Raw genomic sequence first — 9,757 nt, forward strand, 5'->3', positions numbered from 1 at the left:
CCCATATTAATTTTTTTTTTTATTTCACATTCACACTATATCAGGAAGAAGCACTAAACCATTTTTCCGATCAAGTACTTAACCATCTTATCCAAAAATCAATTGAGTGTCGCTGAAGTCAATTTTAAATGGTTCGACATCACTTATCTTAGGGCTAACTATTCGGATTACATGGCTTAACCCATTCCACGTAACCCACGTATCTCAGGGCCTTGACTCATCCATGGCTTATAGCGGTGCTCATCCTACATAACACACCCATTTCTGGGCCTTTACTCATCCGGAAGCTTATAGCAGTGAATCCCAAAGGTAATTTTTTTGACAATCATTTTTCTAGGAAACGCCTCAAAACACATTCCACATCCCATATGACAAAAACAAAAATGAATCATCTCCCTTCCCCAGTGAATGGGAAGATCCAAAAGAAGAACTCTACTGCTTAAAGTGACCAATCCTTACATTTGTTTTTTAGTTTCCACCGTCTAATGATAAACAAAGAGTGATTTAAATAATGCAGAGAAAAAGAAAAAAAAAATGGAAAAGCTAAAAATCTATTGATGAAGAGAGAAGAGGCAGGAGTGCAGGGTGAAGAAATGGAACATCACCCTCTCTCCATTCTCCTGCGAGCAGCTCTGTATTGCCGAAGAAGCCGCTTGGAGCTTCCCTGTCATCTCATCTCGCTTCTCCATGAACCCCATCTCCAGCAGTGGTGGTTGGCGCTTGGGCATTGCAGCCATGGCGCTTGAAGCCTCTCAAGGACCTGAATCAAAGCGAAAGGTATAAGCTTTTGATCAGTTTCCGCCACTAGCTGTCCAGGAAGGGGGAAGGCGACTGGAAGTCACAGGGGATGGCATGGGCATGGAGCGGACGTTGATGTCCAACGGTATCATGCGATACTCAATGTCGACCTCCCTCAGAATTTTGACTATCTCGTCGACCAGAAGGCATCTCCTTGTCCACCTCTCCCCCATATTTTGGTGGTTTATTGTGTGGCTCATCCAAACCGCCACCCTCAGCTGGTTCAACCCCTCCAAGTCCTTTACAATAACCATGGGTGAAGGAGCCCAGTGGTCTTTCTTGCTCTCCATGTAACTGCAGTGGCATCATAAGATTCAGTCCATTAAACTTATATAATCAGAAGGAAATATATAGATTGATTTAAGTCCTGTTTGGGAGAACTTTTCAAACACTAAAAAATAAAATTTGTGAAACATAAATTTTAAGAATGTTTAAAGAAATTTTCAACAATTTTGCAAAGTAGAGGGACTCATGATTTTGAAGCAGATTTTTACTTGATTAAAAATTATCAAAATGTCATAATCATTCTTATATCCAATAAAGGCATTTCTAAAATACAGGATTGTTGAATGCAGAAACTAAATGCCATCTAAAACAAGACTTTAAAATCTGCTCATTCTTATGCAAATAGGTAAACTGGTCATAATAATTTTGCAGACTAATTGTTTAAAAAGTTCAAGTTCCTAATCAATTGAAACCGAGCTGGTTTTCCACATAATTTTGCAGGGATCCAAGCTTGGGCAGCTCTTATTTGTTCTAAGAAATTTAAATGTGTATTGATGCACCAAACAAAAGCCATTTGTCGGTAGGTGTAAATGTAATATGGATGATATGATACAGGAATGATTATAGCAATGAAATGATTGTCACAAACCCAGTTTTAGAAGACAGTATAAGAGTGAAACAAAGAGGAAGAGGGCAAAAGGAAAAGTGAGAGAATGCTTTCCTGTACCTTAATATTCTCTGTCTTATGATGGCAATCTTCTCTGCTGGAGTTGCAATATGGACGAGGAATTCAACTGAATCTCCCATGTCAGGACTACGATAGTAATTGCCAATGGGCCTTGTAGCAAGAGTGCTGTTTGGGAACACGATCTTCTGGTTGTCGCCCCTTAGAAAGACAGTAGTCAAGATGTTCATCTCTTCCACTATCATCTGAACCTCATTTGAATGAGAGTTAGAGCCCAGAATGGATGAAAAAAAAAATGCATCAGATATGGATACACAAAAAGATATATGATCATGAAACTAAGTTTCAACTGTTTGTACCTGAACTCCATCAATCTCACACCGATCACCCACATCAAAAGGATGCATCACAAATAAGAAGATTATGGCTTCAAATATATTTTTGCAGGTGTTTCCAAATATAAATGCGACTAGGAGGAGCTGAGAGCTTAAGTAGGTCATGAATTGCTTTGTTGCAATTCCTAGTATAAGAAGCGAGGTGATCAATACGATTATGACAACTACAACATTCACCATTTGATGAAGTTTGTTAACGGCTGTTTTTGTGTCATTCAATGTCAAAGCAAGTGCTCGCCTTTCTCTGAAAGCATTAACCTGAAACAGCCAAGGCTTACACATTATCAATCAGCGAGTAAAAAATAGGTGCTGCGTGTTAGAATCTGCAAATTCATATTTATGCATCCATGAGGTGTGGATGCTCACATTGTTCAAATAGATGAGGGTTTATTGGAAATCGAAAATGCCTTGTTCTGAATAAGTGGTAAAAGAACAAATAACCTCAGTCCAGCAGTATTGAAAAACTGGAAAGATTCATTTAAATTTTCATACCAAATCAATATAAAATCATAATTTTCACTTTATGTTCAAATCCCACTCCCCATTCCCATCCAAGCCCACACATGAAAATCACCCAACATAACAACCCTGACTCAGTGAGATTGGAACAATTAGAATCCATTGTACAGGACCTGCAATGTATTTGTGGTACAAGTGGAGTGTGCTCGTGTGTATCCTTTTCCCCCTTCCTTTTTGTTATAGCAGTCAAGCCTTTTCCGGTGGAGAATTTCCAACTCTCTGAGACAAAGCATTCTAAAATGTCCACATATCTATATACGCCCCCAAGTCATGTGAATATATCAGATAATTGAACCCCTTCTAATACCGCCCAATTCCATTATATTTATTTCTTGTAAATTCTTTAACAAATTTATTTCAAAGAACTACTTTAAATTTGAAACAAGCTCTCTATCCTCACTTCGTACATCAGAAAGAGACATCATCTTTACTCATTTGGTCACATGTATCTGCTTTTCTACCCACCTGGTCCTCCAATAAATCTCCAGGCCTAGTTCCCAAACAATTCTTCAATATGGAGTGGCTAGAAAATTCTTTGATATGGTTAAAAAAAACAGGCAAATGGGGTCATATGCGAAGTTAGAACAAGTACAAATCATTTCACTAGTCACATGACTTATGCTATGTCTATGATTCTATTAACATGTGTACATTTTAAAAAGCTGACAAATCCTGGTAGCAGGAAGTCCTGCTACCTGAGCAGCAGGTGAATTTTGTTCTCTTAATTCTGTGTTGATGACTACTGGAGTTAGTTATATCATCAAAGAATTGACATCTGATGGCACTGGGTTCAAAACTAATAGGTTCTGGTCAGAATCTAATCCCATTGCTACATACAATACCACTGAATCACTTCCTGTGGTAACTACAGAAATGGCAAAAGAATATGAAGGAAACAATAAAGAAATAATTTACCAAAGAGTTCTTACCACCCAGTTCTTCAAGGCTGACTTGCTGATTTTCCCACTTTGGGATGCTCCTTCAAACAGACTCATGGTTTTCAAAGCTTCATCTTCTCGCATGAAGCGCATTATATCCTCCAGGTCAATGTATCTACCAAACAAAACATTCAAGACCCTTATAAATTGAAAATGATTATAAAATATAAATGAAGATGACTCAGAGTACATGACAGATGAACCATTAAAGAGATTATTAGTAGTTGAATTGTATAATAGTCCACATAACACGAGGTCAATGACATGAACAGGAAACAGAGTGAAAAGTAGAATCATGTGAGACAGTACAATAATAACATTTAAAACAAATATGATTTCAAGGTGAGCTGGGAATTTAAGCTCTAAGTCTCTTTTGAGACACAAATTCTTAGTGCAGTGGACCTATAAATCAAAGGCCTTGCATGAACAAAAGATTAAGCAATCAGCAGATACATTAATTTTTACTAGTTGTTGCTCCTACTTTATGACCTTCTGGACTTCTCTTGCTGTTATTGGTCACCATGCAAGTACCTCTCTCAGTTCAGCCAATTGCCACAAAAAGCAGAATGGTATACACCACTAACAATGCGCTAAGAGCATCCCAAAGGAGATTGCATCTAGAAGTAGAAAGTGGTAACATATTCCAATATCTCCTTATTTGCACCATCTAGGAGACTAGAACTACCATGTACTAACATGTTTGTTTGCATGCTTTCTATTTTAATAAGATGATTGACATAAATTTTAGTACAGTCATCAGTAAATTAAAAAGAGTGTCATGCAAAAAGTCAAGTGAGAAAGGGCCTGGGTGCTGTTCATTGGTACAACAAGGACTTTGCAGGATATCCAAGAGGTGTTCAATCCTCCACAGGAAAATGTATGGTCATGCATTTGAAAAGAGCTTCATTTGATTTTAAAAATGCAAAAATAACCATAATTCCCATCCAAAAATAAAATTCACCATTAAAGTAAGCAAAGATGACAAGACAAAACACTGGTATCAGGGAGGGATAAAAGCTTCTAGCCATGTAAGTAAAGAACCAATTTTAACAGCCCACATCAGTGTAATGGATATAGGTTTCGAGCACAAACACCCGTGTACTCGAGAAAACGAACAAGCCTTTCGTGTCCTTGAGAAAACGAACTATCCGTTTTCATGGAGACAGGGAAGGTTGTGTTGAAATACAAAACGAAAAGGAATGTTTTCTGTTATGGGCACGACTTTCCCAGACATGATACTGTCCATCCTGAAAACATATAAAAGCAAAAGTATTATTCTAGAAGGGTAACTTTCTTCACCAAAACAATCACCTCAGAGAATTTGTTAAAAGACTCAAAATGGAAAAAAAAATAACAGATGTCATCGAAAAGTGTCATTTCATTCACAACCGATCATAGAATGGAATCAGAAAAAATGCTGGGCAGATATGTCATAGAAAAATAGGTAAATATAAACCCAATAATAACTTACTTGCAATTTGGCTTGGCTACATTGTGAAATATTTTCCTTGCCGCAATTTTTGCCTCATGTTCACTCTTAATCTGCGTTGCAGACTCGTCCTTGTGAGTTGAATCATGAATTTGCTCATCCAGTGTAGCAAGGGACCCATGCCGCACCATATGCATTAACCTCTTCATGTTCCAGGCAGAAACATTCTCATGATTAAGCTTGTGCAAGTCATCAATTGTTATCCCCTCATCTTGCTTTTTTGAAATTGTCCTTGACAGTCTTAGACTTTTTCCTACAGAGCCTTTCTGGAGACCTCCGCTCCCTATCACCCTCCCACTCGATGGCCGGAGGGCAGCTGCCCTGAGTTCAGGGGGCACTGTAATTCCTGCATTCTGAAGCTTCGTAACTTCAGCCAAAACACTCTGCTCCTCATCCTTATGGTGCTGTATCTCAAGCGAGGGTCGACCCGATAGAGTCTCAATCACATATTGATTAAATAAAGCCTCCTGAATTCGATCAAAGAATGTGCTCACATGGAAGGAAGATGCAAGGACCTTAACCATGAGGGTCTTTAGTAGCCATAACAAGACACCCACCAAGAGGCATACCAAAATCTTAGTTACATACTTAAGAGAATCGTTCTTTGTCTCCCTCTCAACCTTCTTATCAAACATAATATGCCAAGCAATCAGAACAAGACCCAACCACAGACAATTCTGAACTGCCTTCCTCAATCCATACACAAAATACAATACCCGTTTCCGAAGAAGAAAATTTCTTTCAATAAAGAAAACCACGAGCCGTATCCCCCAGCCAGAAACTAATCTACCACATATCAATACCAAAACCATCACTTCCCATCTCCACAACCTGAGTTTCCAAAGAATCCTATCCTTGAATAGAGGTATCGTGAGACTACAAACTAATACTGCCACCAACAAAATGAGAATTAACCATTGAAGAATAGTCCAAAAACTAAAATTTGACCGCTTGAACTCCTCGGGTAGGTCGTCCACGAAGAACGGATCTTCTTCGTCTTCCTCAGATTTCCCCAACAATCCTGATTTCAACATCCCAGACTTTGGCAACAGACCTGATTTGGGCACTAACCCGGACTTCATTACATATTCGGTACGATCTGCCAACCTTGACTTGGTCTTGTTTCTTAACAAAGTCGACTTCCTTTGAAACTCCATGTTTGAAGTACACATCAAAACTTCACCATCCGGATTGTCGCAATTGTCTCGTTTAATGTCATCTTCATCAGAACCATCCTTATCGGAACCTTCCTTATCGATGTAGGATCTTCTAACGGTTTCAGATCTCATTTCATCTGCTCCGGTGGTCTGAGGTTGAAACGATACCTTCATCTCTCTGGATGACATCATTGGGTGCATGTTACTCTCTGGCATCGGAGGCTCGCTCTTCTCATCTCTCAGCTCTTCCATTTCCATATCCATATCAAGAGAAAAATCACCCGACGCTTTCTGTTTGTGTAAGAACTGGCCAATCAGCTTAGACGGTGGATCCTCCGTCGCCAACGGCTGCTGGAACTGAAAACTCCCACCACTTTTTCGTTCAATCTCGCCTCCATCTCTCCAAAATTCATAGCTCGGTTCTCTCCATATCTTGCTTGCACCGCTACCACGGCTACCACTGCTACCACGGCTACCACTGCTGCCGCTGACACCACCACCGCCGCTGCTGCTGCGGCCTCTGCCACCCTCATCCTCGCCGTCGATCTTCACTATAAACTCTTTCCGATCAACCTCGCCAGAATCTCCTGACCTCGTTCTGTCACCATTGTGATGCATCAAAATCGGCTGTTGTTCACCAATCGAATCGTCAGGTCCACCAGCCGAGATTTTCGTATTCTTATAAGAACCATGAGACTTAATCGACTTCTTCAGAGAATCCATCATGATCAAGACCGCTCCACGATCAAATTTCCGACTCTAACGGCAATGCAAGGTATCAGCCTTGCGTTGTGTGACAACAAAATAACGCCCTAATTTTCTCTGCTTTTCTCATCAAAACTGCACATCTCCCGATTTGCAGAGAAATAAAAGGAAACTCGCTTCACAATCCTATCAAATTTCCTATTTTCTAATCGCCAATGCAACATACATAACTTACGTTTGCACCACAATAAAACAATGCCCTTATTTTCCCTGCCTTAAGAGTAAAGCTTGAAACTGCAGGGAAAATCGCTTCTAAAAACTCTCAAATTTCCCGCTCCAATGACAATGTAAGGAGCAGAAGTTTGCGTTCCGAAACCAAGAAAAAAAAAACCCCTAATTTCCTCTGCGTTTCTCAGCAAAACTCGGTTTGACGCGCATAGAACTTGAAATCTACAGAGACACAGAGGAAAAATCGCCCTGCAACACTCTCGAATTTCCTATTCTAACCGCAATGCAAGATAGAAAAGCATGCGTTTGGAAACCAAGGAAAATAGCACCCTGGTTTTCTCTGCGATTCTCGGGGAAAAAAATCTAGAATTTGACGCGTGTACGCAGAGCATTAAAAAGAGAGAATGAAAATTGCAGAGAAATAGAGTCATCGAGTGTGCAGCAGCGAACAGGTGGCTGAGGAGAAGAAGCGCCCTGACGCGGTTCCTGTGGTTAAAACGCAGCGTTTTCGGATTGTACACAATCCACCTCGTTTTTCAGGTAATTACGATTGTGCCACCGCTTTGTGCCATACCGCTGTGGCTTAATAATTTTGATTGGAAATAGACAAACAAATTGCTGGCAAAATTCGGCGAATTATGAAACATGTGAAATAGGAAAAGTTAAAGTGGTGCAAATTAGGAATTCTTTTTCACATTTGGAAATATATTAATAATTTTTCTATTTTCATAGTGCTGGGAAATTTTAATTCAATTTTTAAATAGGATATTTTTATGGAAAAATCTATGGTCTAGATTTTGTGTGTGTATATATATATATATATTTATTTATGTTTGAAGTTTAATTCCCAATGAATAGTTTTTACTTGTGAGGAAAGGCATTAATAAAAAAAATTAGATTATTTATGGGATTAATTTTATTTACCTTTTTGAAAGTTTGTATGAAATATATACTCGGCTTAGGTTAAACGGGACACCTGCCCCTTTGAAAATGTTAAAAAATAACCACAAACCAATTTATGTCCCCGAAAAGTGTTTAGACTAAGTCATTAGGCTAAAACCCATATATTTTTTTATAATTGAAATAATTTACATATATCTTAGAAGTTGCCCTTGAGCTAAAATCCTAGGTTTAACATTTCATCAAACATCTTTCCTTATTTTGAGTGAAAACAAAAAATGAAAATGATAAAAAATATATTTGATGAAATTTTAAATTTATGAGAGTTTGATGTATTTAGCTAAAACTTTAGAGAAAGTAAATAAAATTAACCAAAAATTTAATTTAATAATAATAATAATATTATTATTATTATTAGTTGAACTATACTATTTTTAAATAAATTGTAACACCATAATTTAATTGCTAATGCTAATATTTGTGTCATTGAAATAGTCAAATTCAAGACAATTGTTTGAATTAGATTTCAATAAGCCAAAAAAATCCTTTTAAAATAAGTATTAGCTTTGTAATTTTGTGAAATTAATACATGACTTAAAAAACTTCATATGAAAGCAAATGAAAATACCACTTTCATAAAAGTTTTATTTGGATTTATAATAAATAAAAAAATTAATATAGTCACTACAACCTTTAATTAATTCTAATAACAAAAAATTAAAATACCCGTCGTGTATAAGTTAAACAAAGTCGTGCTACATTCTTCAGGGTATTTATGTAATTTAAAGCCGTACTGAGACTAAGGGCAAAATGGGAATGACAACCTCGTGGCGTGGAACAGCGAGCCATATTCAGTCCCGAAACACGTGTTTTGTCTCTATGCGGTGCGTCACATTTTAATAATATAGGACCACTAAAAATGTACACAAGATTCAATTTAAGAACGGCAACAGTCACCGGCCTTTGACTACCTTAGTGACGAGAATCAAACACGTGGCAGAATCGCAGCGGAGGTGGTGCAGTCACCGACTCATCGGGTGAGACCGTGAGAGTATGGTGATCTTCAATTAAACGTACGCGGGGGCGAAACTGATAGTCTGATAATGAGAGCGGACATGAAAACGACAAAAGGAATGTCGTTTTGAGTTAGTTAATTTAAGGACAAATGGATGACATTTATTAGTTTGAAGTCAACTAGTGGATTAAACCAAAAAGAAAATATCACAAATATTTGTTGTGCGATTCATAAAGCAGTGGTTATGCTACGTTTGGTTATAGAAAATTTGAGGAACTATGTGAGAAAAAAAGAAAAAAAAAGCGAATAAATTATGTTTATATGTTATTTTAAAATTATGTTATCTATTTCAAAATTTTCATATAAAAAGTAAATAATTTGGAAATATTTAATTTCAATTATATTTAATTTTTATTTTTATAGCATTAATTATGTTTATTTTTAAGTTTTAATAGTCAAATTAAAACTTAAATATTAATTTATTTAACCCAGTTTAAAATATTATTTTATTTTTAGTTTCAGTTATTAGCTAAAGTTGAAGTTAAAAATAATATTAATATTATTTAATAAAAATTTAGGTAATTTTTTACAACTGTTTTTAAAAATAATTATAAAAAATAGTTTTTGAAAACCATTTTATAATGTTTTATATAACAAAAATTTGTTTGAGAACCTAAAATGCTTTTAATATGTTTTTAATATT

General features: G+C 36.9%; 1 protein-coding gene across 1 annotated transcript; it reads right to left on the reverse strand.

Annotated features, from left to right (window-relative positions):
• Window positions 1-393: 393 nt before the first annotated feature.
• On the reverse strand, window positions 394-7,591 carry LOC100262278 (mechanosensitive ion channel protein 6). Its single transcript, XM_059735802.1, has 5 exons — window positions 5,032-7,591; window positions 3,552-3,675; window positions 2,068-2,361; window positions 1,751-1,953; window positions 394-1,092 (listed from the first exon to the last, which is right to left on the reverse strand). Exons 1-5 carry the CDS (start codon window positions 6,930-6,932, stop codon window positions 792-794), a joined length of 2,823 nt encoding a protein of 940 aa, XP_059591785.1. The 5' UTR covers window positions 6,933-7,591; the 3' UTR covers window positions 394-791.
• Window positions 7,592-9,757: the final 2,166 nt, after the last annotated feature.

This window comes from Vitis vinifera, chromosome 3, assembly GCF_030704535.1.
Source record: "Vitis vinifera cultivar Pinot Noir 40024 chromosome 3, ASM3070453v1".
Taxonomy (NCBI): Eukaryota; Viridiplantae; Streptophyta; class Magnoliopsida; order Vitales; family Vitaceae; genus Vitis; species Vitis vinifera.